General features: G+C 38.6%; 1 protein-coding gene across 2 annotated transcripts; it reads left to right on the top strand.

Moving 5' to 3' along the window:
- The first annotated feature begins 262 nt into the window (after positions 1-262).
- On the top strand, positions 263-12,971 carry cdc27 (cell division cycle 27). 2 transcript variants are annotated; one of them, XM_084127980.1, is made up of 19 exons: positions 263-420; positions 1,548-1,623; positions 1,916-2,063; positions 3,961-4,086; positions 7,626-7,723; positions 7,846-8,018; positions 8,183-8,394; positions 8,591-8,702; positions 9,080-9,195; positions 9,275-9,374; positions 9,481-9,685; positions 9,841-10,013; positions 10,155-10,307; positions 10,397-10,605; positions 10,725-10,842; positions 11,035-11,163; positions 11,243-11,317; positions 11,424-11,589; positions 11,664-12,971. In XM_084127980.1, exons 1-19 carry the CDS (start codon positions 394-396, stop codon positions 11,747-11,749), a joined length of 2,502 nt encoding a protein of 833 aa, XP_083984106.1. In that variant the 5' UTR covers positions 263-393; the 3' UTR covers positions 11,750-12,971. The 2 variants fall into 2 exon arrangements, with proteins under 2 accessions (XP_083984106.1, XP_083984105.1); XM_084127979.1 differs by having other exon boundaries at positions 11,661-12,971.
- Positions 12,972-13,876: the final 905 nt, after the last annotated feature.

The following is a 13,876-nucleotide window of genomic DNA, read 5'->3' as shown; positions in this document are numbered from 1 at the left end:
GTGCAATTATTTTTTCAGGCTGGTCCTGTTCAGCTAAGCATCCAACGGTAAACAAACAGGAGATGTCATATTATACACTGTATATATATATATATATATATTTTTTTTATGTCTTTTATTTTTTATGTCGCCTGTACCTGCTTCGCCCGAAGATTCCGAAAATTGGAGAATTCCTAATCGGCTATTTCCGACAGAATTCGCCCCTTATCGTAAAGTGTGTATTTGAATCGGTTGTGTTCGGGTATTTCCGGATTCACGATAACGGTTGGAATGTTCAAATCTTCGATGCTAGTTTTGCTACTTCTGGCCTGGAGTGGATATTGAGCTAAGAAAGCGACTGAAGAAGGAGCGAAGAAACTAAAAAAAGGAGGTGAAGAGGAGCCTGGCTACGGAATGACGGTGTTGCAGGAACCTGTCCAGGTATTTGAATTAAATATTAAAGCGCTCCATTGCACTCCCAATTGCGGGAGAAGACTTTTATCCAGCCCGAGAGACCGGATGATTGTGCGCTGCTACACCGCGGCCTCAGTTAGCGGCTAATGCTAAGGGCCTCTGCCCTTTACCTCACACAAAACCTGCACTTAAACATACAATATATTGCTTTTATTTGTATTTACAATTGCTGTTTTAATAAATGCAGTGCTTGTCAACTTGGGGCAGTTTTTTTGTTTGTTAGTAGTTTGCAGGCAAGCTAATGTGTTGTTTTGCAGGTTAGCCAGCTGCCTGATTTATTGGGTTTTTTATTATTGGGGTAGTGATGTTTCATTTTGACGCTTGTGTGAAAATATCTGCTGGGGTAAGGATAATTGTAAATTGTAGATTTGCATGTTTACAGAGATTGCTGAAGAGAATATAGGAAAAGTAACATTAACCAGTGCATTTGAAGTGATTTGATGATTAGCAATTCTGGAGTTGGTTAGTTGTTTGATATATGAGCTCCTTAGAAATAAAAACATAACATGTGATTGCCTTTTAAATGTGTATTTTCATATTTATAAGTTATGCTGTTTTAATTGGCCAACATAAACGTTAAAGGTTGTGGGTTTTATAAGTCTTCGTCAGATATTAGCTAGCCAACTGTTCATCGAGTACAGCTCTTAAACCTGTGTAATTTATGTCTGTCAGACATCAATTCAAATGCATATACAATGTGTACACATTGGCTGTCTCAAATCAGAATGAGCTGCCTACCTAGTCAGTATTTTGGATGCATCACATCTGTCAGTCAATATCAGCTGGCTTCCCTCCTTCTCTGGAACCTTTGTGTATACCTTTACTGAAATCGTTCACCATTTCCTGAAACTGTGATTAAGACATGATTTAATGACAGTAAATAATTTCATATACATTTGAAAATCTTTGCAGTCTCATTGTTTGTGTAGGAGTTAATTTCATCTGCAGTTTTGATGATCAGTTGTATAGCCTACTTGCTGCCAGGTGTTAATAAAATCATTAACCTGCTATTGTTGACCATTTTTGTTATGTATCTTCCTTATTGCTAACTGTAAAAGGGATGAAGGTAACAGCAGCTCTGTTTTGATCCATAGGCTGCTGTATGGCATGCTCTGAACCACTACGCCTACCGAGATGCTGTATTCCTGGCAGAGAGGCTCTATGCTGAGGGTAATTGCACAAATCATGCTCAGTACAGACAGACAACATCCTCCATTTCCCCTCATCTTTCAGAGCTGAGCCGAGGCATTGCATTAAAACAACTTTGTGTGACTCAAAATGGAAGCTGACATTTGTATTAATTTTACCCTTCGAACATTAACTGTTTAAAATACCTTACACTGCTTGCATTATTTTTTATGTCCATCATATTAAATCCAGACTGATTATATAATTTAGGACAAATCCTGTTCCCTTCTATCATTTGTGTTCTTATGAATATTCTTTTCTTTTTGCCTGCCAGTCCATTCAGAAGAGGCACTTTTCCTGCTGGCCACATGCTATTACCGTTCAGGGAAAGCGTACAAGGCCTACCACCTCCTGAAAGGACACAGCTGCACCACGCCACAATGCAAATATCTCCTTGCCAAGTGCTGTGTGGAACTGAGCAAGTATGGATGATTCCCCAGCTAATCATAACACATGACTCATGATCATCATATCCCAGTGCCTATTTCTAATATCTCTGATATTCCTTATAAAATACTCAATACCTCACAATCATAGCAATATTCAAAAGCAACTGCTATATGCTACTAATATAATAATATTATGAGATAATAGGCAGCAGCAAGTCTCTGCATTTATACTGTCTTTTATTCTGTTTACTTTCACTTAAAAGGTTTTTCACCCAAAAATGAAAATTGTCATTAATTACTCAACGTCATGTCGTTCCAAACCTATGTCCAAAAGACATTCATTCATCTTCGAAACACAAATGAAGATCTTTTTAATAAAATCTGAGACCTTTCTGTACCTAAATTGAAAGTCTACGCAACTACCACTTGCAAGCCCCAGAAAGGTTGTAAAATATGAATCTCCAATGCACGTTCACGCAACAACGTTTGCTCTCGCGTCAACATAACGTGCATGAATCATGGTGCTCTAGTCTAGTGAATGTGCGTTGGAGATTAATATTTTGTAAATAAAGTGGTAAATTGTTTTTTTGCACAAAGCAAGCACTCATGTTACTTCATAAAATGTATGTTAAACCACTGGAGTCACATGGAGTACTTTTTGATTTTCTTTACTACCTTTCTGGGGCTTGAAAGTGACAGCGTAGGCTGTCAGTGGAAGGACAGAAAGCTCACAGATTTCATTTGATCTTCATTTGTGTTATGAAGATGACGAAAGTCTTACGGGTTTGGAACGACATGACGTGAGTAAATAATGACAGAATAAAAAATTTTGGGTGAACTAACCCTTTGAGCCCTATTTTAACAATCTAAGCGTACGGTTTAAAGCGCGCGGCGCAATGTCTGTATCCACTTTTGCTAGTTTAACGACGGGGAAAATGGTCGGCGCACCCAGCGCATGGTCTAAAAGGGTTGTCCCTATTCTTTTAATGGGTAATGGGTGTGTTTTTGGCGTAACATGCAAAAAAAACAATCAGACTGTAATTTCCCATTCCCTTTAAAAGCCAGTTGCGCTCGCGCCATGGCAGATTCGCTATTTACATGGCTGAATTTGCATGCGGAAAGACTGAACGCGTCTCCAGAGAGGAAACGGATCTGTTCGTGCGTGAGGTTAAAACGCGGAAGCAGACCATCTATGGGACAAGCCGGATTCCACCATATCTTTATGAACACAATATTTTTAGCTAGTTTGTGTGCTGCTGGGCATCCCTGTGTGTGTAATAAGCAGAGTGTATGTGCATTGTGGACTCGCCTATAGGCGCACATACTAAAAATAACAAAATAACGCTCTTTAAATAACAAAAAAAAGATTGCGCCATTCACTTTAGACCAGGTTTCAGTTGGTCAATGGCGCAGTCTATTTCAGTTGCCTCAAAATAGGAACATGACTACAATGCGCCTGAACACACCTCGTTTTCAGACCAGCACGCCCATGGGCACACAAATGGGTGCAAATGTATTTGCTATTTAAACAACGTGGCGCAGGACGTGAAAATGATAACTGGGTCAGGCTGAAACTAGCAAAAAACCCTTGCGTCGCTGGCGCTCCATTGCGCTGGGTATATGATAGGGCCCTTCAAGACAAAGTGACCATGTATACATTTGTACCTAACATTTTGAGCAAAACATGCCATTGGCTGTGAACGTCTTTAAATCCTAAGAGTTTTAAGTACTACCAATTACTGTAGAATGTCTGGTATCTTTACTTTAGTATTGAAGTAGAAGTACTTTGGACATCTCTACCTGAGGGCCATGTAATGAAATATAGGATGTTAATCATAAGAATGATTGGGACTGAAAGCTATAGATCTCATTAACGATGAATACTGTTTTGAATTGCAAGTTTTGAGTTATTTATATTTTTCTCTGTCAGGTTGGCAGAGGGAGAACAGATTCTGACCGGAGGAGTCCTTAACAAACAGAAGAGCCAAGATGACATCATTACTGAGTTTGGAGACTCCGCCTGCTTCACTCTGGCACTGCTGGGGCAAATCTACTGGTATGTTGAGATTGTTTGTCTACTTACCTTGACCTACTGAAATCAGTGAACCTTAATGAAAATACAGAGAAAATACAGATTCTCTGCAGTTGTTCCTGGGAAAGAGACACTAGTGAGAGTCTTTGTTGTTTAACTTGTGGATACAGCTGACTGGAACCAAAGCTGTAATGGATTTAGAGACAGACAGGACTGTTTTGAGTATTTTGTTTTGCACTCATGGAGATTTTTTTATTTATTTATTTTATTTAAATAAATATATGTTCGTGAAGAGCGGCTCTGTGATCAGTAGTAAATGCTGCTCCATCTCTAAAAGCACTGCAAGTTTGAGTCACTTATAACGTGCAATCGTGCATTTGAAAAACAACCTGCACCAAACATCATCTCAAACTTGTAAACCTGTTGTCCAACAAAAGACAACATTTAATAACATGTTTTTACTCGCTTCATATCATCAGTCGATCTAATGTGGCTTCTTATCACGGAATTAGGGAGACAAAGGTAAAGGTTGTGATAACATAAAGGTTATGTTGATTTGCTTTACATTATAAATATACTTTATTATTATGAAAATACCAGAGAAGGCTTTAAGAATAGAAGAAAGCGCTTCTATCTTCATTTAAATTCATCTACAGTGATAGCTGTATTGGCTGAATTGAGATTTCCGGGAATGTCATTGTATTACTTCTGCAAGGCATATTTGGAGTTTCTGCTCGAGGGCGCCTTTTGGCATCCAGTAAACAAACGCCTAGTAATGCTCACTCCATCCTATTTTGGGTTAAAAAATAGGAAAAATAATACTTCTCTCTAAAGAAATTGATATGATATTACATATGTTTTTCTCCAGTGTACAGAAGTTTTTTTTCCCCACACTGGATGCATAAAAAGCTCATATTTCATATTAAAAACATGGACTCCGTTTTTGACTTTGCATACCTCCTGACAAAAATAATAAATGATTGTCACAGATTTTGAAAATTATAATATAATATTTTTATAATAAATCCTTAGACCTTTCTAATGATTTATAGTCATAGGCTGCCTGCATGTTAACAGGTAACCCTGCAATTTTTAAATAATTTAGTAAAAATAAGTTTTCTGTAAAATACAAATATTATTATTTTCTTAATATTATATTATGTTTATTCTTAAATACTCTATTTTTAATTTTTAAAAATGTAAATGTTATTGCAATAGTAATATTTCTTATTTTGTTAAATGTTTATTTAGAAATAATAATCATTAATTATTATTAGTCATATTAAAATATATATATATATATATATATATATATATATATATATATATATATATATATATATATATATATATATACAGTGAGGAAAATAAGTATTTGAACACCCTGCTATTTTACAAGTTCTCCCACTTAGAAATCATGGAGGGGTCTGAAATTGTCATCGTAGGTGCATGTCCACTGTGAGAGACATAATCTAAAAAAAAAAAATCCAGAAATCACAATGTATGATTTTTTAACTATTTATTTGTATGATACAGCTGCAAATAAGTATTTGAACACCTGAGAAAATCAATGTTAATATTTGGTACAGTAGCCTTTGTTTGCAATTACAGAGGTCAAACGTTTCCTGTAGTTTTTCACCAGGTTTGCACACACTGCAGGAGGGATTTTGGCCCACTCCTCCACACAGATCTTCTCTAGATCAGTCAGGTTTCTGGGCTGTCGCTGAGAAACACGGAGTTTGAGCTCCCTCCAAAGATTATCTATTGGGTTTAGGTCTGGAGACTGGCTAGGCCACACCAGAACCTTGATATGCTTCTTACAGAGCCACTCCTTGGTTATCCTGGCTGTGTGCTTCGGGTCATTGTCATGTTGGAAGACCCAGCCTCGACCCATCTTCAATGCTCTAACTGAGGGAAGGAGGTTGTTCACCAAAATCTCGCAATACATGGCCCCAGTCATCCTCTCCTTAATACAGTGCAGTCGCCCTGTCCCATGTGCAGAAAAACACCCCCAAAGCATGATGCTACCACCCCCATGCTTCACAGTAGGGATGGTGTTCTTGGGATGGTACTCATCATTCTTCTTCCTCCAAACACGTTTAGTGGAATTAGGACCAAAAAGTTCTATTTTGGTCTCATCTGACCACATGACTTTCTCCCATGACTCCTCTGGATCATCCAAATGGTCATTGGCAAACTTAAGACGGGCCTTGACATGTGCTGGTTTAAGCAGGGGAACCTTCCGTGCCATGCATGATTTCAAACCATGACGTCTTAGTGTATTACCAACAGTAACCTTGGAAACGGTGGTCCCAGCTCTTTTCAGGTCATTGACCAGCTCCTCCCGTGTAGTTCTGGGCTGATTTCTCACCTTTCTTAGGATCATTGAGACCCCACGAGGTGAGATCTTGCATGGAGCCCCAGTCCGAGGGAGATTGACAGTCATGTTTAGCTTCTTCCATTTTCTAATTATTGCTCCAACAGTGGACCTTTTTTCACCAAGCTGCTTGGCAATTTCCCCGTAGCCCTTTCCAGCCTTGTGGAGGTGTACATTTTTGTCTCTAGTGTCTTTGGACAGCTCTTTGGTCTTGGCCATGTTAGTAGTTGGATTCTTACTGATTGTATGGGGTGGACAGGTGTCTTTATGCAGCTAACGACCTCAAACAGGTGCATCTAATTTAGGATAATAAATGGAGTGGAGGTGGACATTTTAAAGGCAGACTAACAGGTCTTTGAGGGTCAGAATTCTAGCTGATAGACAGGTGTTCAAATACTTATTTGCAGCTGTATCATACAAATAAATAGTTAAAAAATCATATATTGTGATTTCTTGATTTTTTTTTTTTTTAGATTATGTCTCTCACAGTGGACATGCACTTACGATGACAATTTCAGACCCCTCCATGATTTCCAAGTGGGAGAACTTGCAAAATAGCAGGGTGTTCAAATACTTATTTTCCTCACTGTATATATTAATATGACTAATAATAATTAATATGATAATATTATGATTAATTATGATGATTAATATGATAAGCACAAGCACAACAAACCAGGTGTTCTTATATATACATATTTCATTTGAAAAAAAGATCTTAATTTTAACCAGAAAAATCGCAATTCAGAAAACAGAAAAAGTACACACTTTTGGGGATGTGTACTTCAATACACAACTAGGAAATGCACACAGCTAAATCTGTAATGTTTTAATTTTGTCTGCAATACACCTCTGTAGACGTCAAGTTATGCTGTTGTGCTCGCTGTGTGTTTGGGTTTCTCCGTGAGCGTCTCACTGAAGCTGTGGTTCTCGACAGCTATAATTGTGACATTTTCTTACAGCAAATAATCCATTGTTATTTACATTGAATTAAAAAAAACCCTGCTGTTTTCTTTGTCAGAGATTGTTATTGGATTGTAAAGTTTTGATTTTTGTTGTTGACATTTTCAGCCTATTGTGTATTTTGGCAGAAACCCAAAAATGGCATTTTATGAACTGAAACATTTTCAGTGGCTAATTTTGGTGATCATGCACAAAACTAATACACCTTTCTTTGTCCCTGCAGCAAAACAGATCGAATAGCAAAAGGAGCTGAATGTTACCAAAAGAGCATGACCGAGAACCCTTTCTTATGGTCTCCATTTGAGTCTCTGTGTCAGATTGGTGAGTTTCTTTTCCGTTATTAATTAGGGTCATTATCCAACCTTATCCAAGCTACACAGTTACAGGACTCCATGAGGAGATGTTAGATAATGTGATTTTAAACTGTGCCCTCTGTGCTACAGGGGAACGACCGGATCCAGAACAGATCTTCAGATTGACCTCCTTGCAGAATTTCAGTGGAGGCAGTGGAGGAGGCATCCCCCCTCCTCCCATCAGCCCTGCGCACACACCTAGTAACAACATGGGACACAGACAAGTCGACACCGTCCTAATGGAGACCCCACAGGATACTTTGGTATGTCCTTCCTCTGGTTTGCCATGCATTTTATGTTTTATAAAGACAGATTTGTTTATGCATTAAGAATATGAGGGGCATGGGTTGACTATTATATTTAATGTTGTGAACTATGATTATCTTCTTCATCATATCTTGGCATCGTCTTTCTTCCCTCTCTAAAGGAGCTAAACCGGCTCAATCTAGAATCTTCTAATTCAAAGTACTCCCTGAATACGGACTCCTCTGTGTCCTACATCGACTCCTCCGTCATCTCGCCAGACTCCATTCCACTGGGCACCGGTGGCTCACTGTTATCCAAACAGGTGCAAAACAAACCCAAGAGTGGCCGCTGTTTGCTGGGGGGCACAGCCACACTCAGCCCCCTAACACCAAGGTAACGACCACTTTGAGAGACCCAAATTGAACATTAGGGCTGTTATGCCTCACACATGCATAATACTTTTTTTAATGTAGTTCCAAGTACTTTTTTTTCTTAATTGATTCCGATTATGAATGTGATAAATTGGCAGAACTTTGGTTATCTTATGATTTCATTCTAGTAATTGTTATTTCTGTTTAAAACTGTGAAGTTTTGGAATTTTGCCTCTGGAGCCGAGCCCGGGAGACCCAACGTACCTTCAGAATTACGGTCACAGTGGAACTGGGATGGAACCACCTCCTCCACCTGGCCCTCCAAAGAAGGTAATCTTCTTTGCTTATAGCAGCTTGCTGTTATAATATTCCCATGGGACTTTTAAAGGGGCTTTGTTTTACACTTTTGAATGAATGCAGGGTTTTTTTCTATTTTAATTTTTTTACGTTTTATACCATTATCCAAGGTTTTTTGCACTGGAAGAGTCATTTAGTTTGTATATTACTATTTTGCACCCTATTTTTTTTTTTTTTTTATTGCTGAATTGTTTTGCTGAATGACATGCATTATGTCATTATTCCACAAGAGTGTGAAAAATTCTTCTGTGTGTCATTTATAATACAGACTATAAAAATAAACTTTTATAAAAAAAAAAACATTTATGCAAGGCTTTGTAAAAAATAAACGATCCCCTCCCCCATTTCAGGCCGTCAGTAGAATTAGCCAAGTGGGGACGAAGTCAGTGTTTGCACAGAGTGGCAACAGCAGAGAGGTCATTCCAAACCCTTTCAACCAAACTCAGACCACTGCCCCACAGACCAGGTAAATATCACTACACATTTATATAGGCAATTAATAGCTATGATAATGGCTTCTGATGACATCTCTTTCTGGTTTGTAGTACTACACCACAAGTGCTGAGCCCAACCATTGCTGCTCCCCCAAATGTGCAGCCACGGCGGAGCTCAAGACTCTTCACCAGTGCCAGCTCCACTGCCAAGGTACTGTCTTTTACGCATGCAAGTTTATGCATATACATTTGCAAAAAAAAAAAGAGAGAGAGAGAGAAGGTTTTATTAACACTCTGTTAATGATGGAATTGAATAGGAGAATAGTAAGAAGCTGAAAATGAAGTTCCCCACCAAGATTCCTAACCGAAAGACCAAAACGAAAACGGGTAAGGGAGGAATCACCCCATCTAACCTGAATGAGAGCATTGAGATCCTCAAGCTGGATTCTTCCATATCGGAGGGCAAAGGCAACATCAGCTCACCACAGTTCCAAGCTTTTAATTTACAAAAGGCTGCTGCAGGTATCTGAGAATGCTTGTCTTTTTAAGATGTATTGGAAGAACTATAAACACATCTATCTATTTATCTTTTTTTTTTTTTTTTTTACTATTGCAAATAATTAAATTTCTGCAAAACTGAAGCAGGTTCTTCATTTTTTCTCCTTTGTTTTATTCAGATGGGCTGATGACGTTGATGCGGGATATTGGGAGGGGCTATCAAGCTCTCTGCTCTTATAACTGCAGAGAGGCCATTAACATCTTAAGTCAGCTGCCTTCACACCACTACAACACAGGGTGGGTGCTGGGTCAGATCGGGCGAGCCCACTTTGAACTGGCTGAATACATGCAGGTGAGTCAGGGCTGCTTAAATCAGATGACATCATTTATAATTGAAGGCATTCAAGAACTTATCAGTGGTAAAAATTATTTATTTCTAGTTATTCTTACAGAAAAGGTAACCAAGACTGAATTTTTCGGTCTGTTTAACCAGGCGGAGAGGATTTTCTCAGAAGTCCGGCGTATCGAGAGCTATCGAGTGGAAGGCATGGAGATCTATTCCACAACACTCTGGCATTTACAGAAGGATGTGGCGCTTTCTGCCCTCTCTAAAGATCTCACTGACATGGACAAAAACTCACCAGAGGTAAGTTTCTCATTGCAATATAGCAAATGCACAGGTTTTGTTAGCAGTGCTTTATCTCATGGTTTAATTTTTCTTCTCTCTGTGTACAGCCCTGGTGTGTGGCCGGTAACTGTTTCAGCTTACAGCGGGAGCATGACATTGCCATTAAGTTCTTCACACGGGCCATCCAGGTGGACCCCAGCTTTGCATATGCATACACACTATTAGGGCATGAACTAGTTCTCACAGAGGAGCTGGAGAAAGCCTTGGGCTGCTTCCGCAATGCTATACGCCTCAATAAACGTCACTACAATGCCTGGTATGGTTCAGACTCTACTCTTTGACTTTGGAAACGAGAGACTACATTTGATAAAACCTAAAGTGCATAAAATGAAAGTTGAATCTCACTAGTTAATTTTATGTTGTCTGCTACTTCAGGTACGGCTTGGGAATGATTTACTACAAGCAGGAGAAGTTTAACCTAGCTGAGATTCATTTCAAGAAGGCTTTGAGCATCAATCCTCAGAGCTCTGTACTGCTCTGTCATATTGGAGTGGTGAGTAAATCGAATGCAGGGAAAATAGTATCAGTCTAAAGTGATTCAGCCTGAATTTGTGGATCACATCCTCTTATTTCTTAGGTAAATGACAGTGCAAGATTATTACTTGGAATTTGAAATGTCAGACTAGCTCTATATGTACTTGTTGCGTTGCTACCTTTATATCCATTCTCATGTGCTCCAAATCAGGTTCAACATGCTTTGAAAAAATCAGACCATGCACTGGAGACCCTGAACAGAGCCATTAGCATCGACCCCAAGAACCCGCTATGCAAATTTCATAGGGCCTCTATTCTCTTTGCCAATGAAAAGTACAAGGTACTTATCAACTTCTTACATCAGTCGGCCAAGATGATATACATTTTTAAATGTTAAGTAACTAATTCATTCTTCACAGGCGGCTCTGCAGGAGCTTGAAGAGCTAAAGCAAATAGTTCCCAAAGAGTCCCTTGTTTACTTCTTAATAGGAAAGGTACACCTAAAGCTCAGCTGCTTACTTGCATATATTTTACATCAGCTATATGCTGATATCATCATTTTAAAAACGTCCACTAAACAAATGTACATCATCTTTATAGGTCTATAAGAAGCTTGGCCAGACTCATCTGGCACTAATGAACTTCTCTTGGGCCATGGACTTAGACCCCAAAGGGGCCAATAATCAGATCAAAGAGGCCATAGATAAGCGATACCTCCCAGATGATGATGAACCTGTCACTCCTGATGACTATCCCTACTACTCAAGTAAGTATCCTACCCAGTGAGCCATTTAAGTGGTGCTGTGTGCTCTATCTAATGTTGTTGCTTGGTCTCAGCAGCGGAGGTGGAGGAGTCACAGGAGAGCAGTATGACGGACGCTGATGACACGCAGCTCCACACCGCGGAGAGCGATGAGGTTCTGTAGCCCCTGGACACCACTCTGGACTTTGAAAAAAAAAATATGCCAATATGGGGGCTACTCGAAGACTCCAGCTCTGAAAAAGGAGGAAGAAGAAAAAAAGGAAAACAAACTGCTGCTAATAACAGTACCTCCTCATTTCTGTCATTTTATTTTCATCATTCGTTCTTGCCTTTTTCCACCCCCTCGTCATCATGCCTTAGAGGTCTCTCATCGGTCTGATCTTCTGGTCCTGTCTCATCCCTCATCGTCACTGGCATCGTCACCTTTATCGCAGACATGATCACTTGAAGAATTCAAGTTCTGTCTGAGCTCAAATTGCCCTTATTTGCCAATGACTCCACTGTCTTCTCAACAAGTTAACTGTCAATTTAAGACTCAAAAAAGAGCCACAGACATTCATCGATGTTCCTGTCTTAATGCGTAGGCCTTTTATGTTATTTTATCGCCATTTACTCTGAATAAAGACCTGTGTAAGAGTTGGTAGTCCTTTGATTCCTCTCCCCTCCCTTTTTCTTCATGGAACGTGATTGCTGGGAGAAAAAAAAGCACTTTCTGCCCACATCCAAATTAAAAAAGTGTTTGGCTTAAGAGATTCAATGTAAACTGCATATCTTCTATCAGATTGCCATCTGTTTAGAAGAAAAATCTTTTTGAAAGTTAACCTTAGAAAGTACTAGTTCTGAATGATGCAGTTTTTTTCCACCAGATTTTAAAACCTGTGAGTGATACTCAAAAAGCACTTCTTATGTTTTAATTTATTTGTATTATTTTTTTCATTTTTTTTTTCGAACAATTTGCCACTCTCACACTCATCTGTTTTACTCAAACAGTTATGAACCTTCAAAACATCTGCACCCATATTTTTGCCTAGCTGCAAGACATTGATTAGAGAATTGTTGCTTAAACGATAAGCATATGGGTGTGGTGGTTTCCTTGGCACACATTAGTCTTACTGTGTGTTTAGGAACCCATACCACAATGTCCAAATTTACAACACTTGTATGGCACAGTGACCAGTGGTCAGACTTCTTGAGACAATTTTCTGAAATGTTGGTGCTGTTGAGGATAATACTGATGAACAGAAAATGTGCACAAAGTATCTTTCATGGATTTTATTTTACCAGAACATGTTTATTATTATAAAATGTTTTTGATCTCTGCTAAATGCTTCTTATTGTACATTTTAAGGAATTAAAAGGTAATAGAATAAACAACTTTGACTGAACGTCCTGATGTGTTCATTGAAGAAAAATACGAAACCTGTACACTAATCTAAACTTGGCTTTTTCTTAAACACTGTTCAAAAGTGCATAGGCTCGTAAAATTACCATTGTTTTTCATCAAAATGCCATGATTCCACTCGAATGCCTAGTTATTTATACTGCTGTAAAAAACAACTGAAATGGGATGTTCCTTCACTGGACAATGTAAGAAGGTTTCGGCATTTTTAACTTAATTATAAATGTCTTAATAATAATGTATTCCCGTAGATATGCGCTGACATTTATAAAATAGCTTGCGACAGTTGCGAGAATGACAACAACAGACAAAGATACTGCGATATTAAGCTATTTAATAGGCCTGAGGTATGTTCAAACGTGACAGTATGTTGGGTACTTGTATATTTAATACACAATAAATTCAAACAAATAAACAAAAATCAACTCTTTTGCAAAGTTACATATTTTTTTACTTTCACTCGTAAGCCCATCTCTCTCTAAAAACACATAAACCAGCCAATCAGCAGACGGCTTTCCACCCACTGACCAATCATAGGTTGAAATGAGGCGGTACTTCCGGCTCAAGTCTGGTTGATCTGTGCAGGTAAGTGAACGTGAATTCTGTACTCTGTCATGTAAAATATACTTATTTTGCTGTTTTAGTATGGGAAAAAATACTGTTTTCAACGTAAAATGTTGTATAAGGTATAAAGGAAAACGCTGTTTCATTTTTCATCTCATTCAGTGAGCGGTAGACATAATGACAAAGTAATTTCATCCCGGAGATTGCAGTCAACAGGCCAAAAATTGTTTGGGTTCAAAAAAATCTCTCAGTCCATCAGAATGAACCTCCACATAAAATCAAACCAACTATAAAATTGTATTTTTCCTGTAGTTGCAAGTGAGCATG

The sequence above is a fragment of the Abramis brama genome, assembly GCF_963993115.1.
Source record: "Abramis brama genome assembly, chromosome: 1".
NCBI classification, from domain to species: domain Eukaryota; kingdom Metazoa; phylum Chordata; class Actinopteri; order Cypriniformes; family Leuciscidae; genus Abramis; species Abramis brama.
This window is presented reverse-complemented; position numbering and strand designations above follow the sequence as displayed.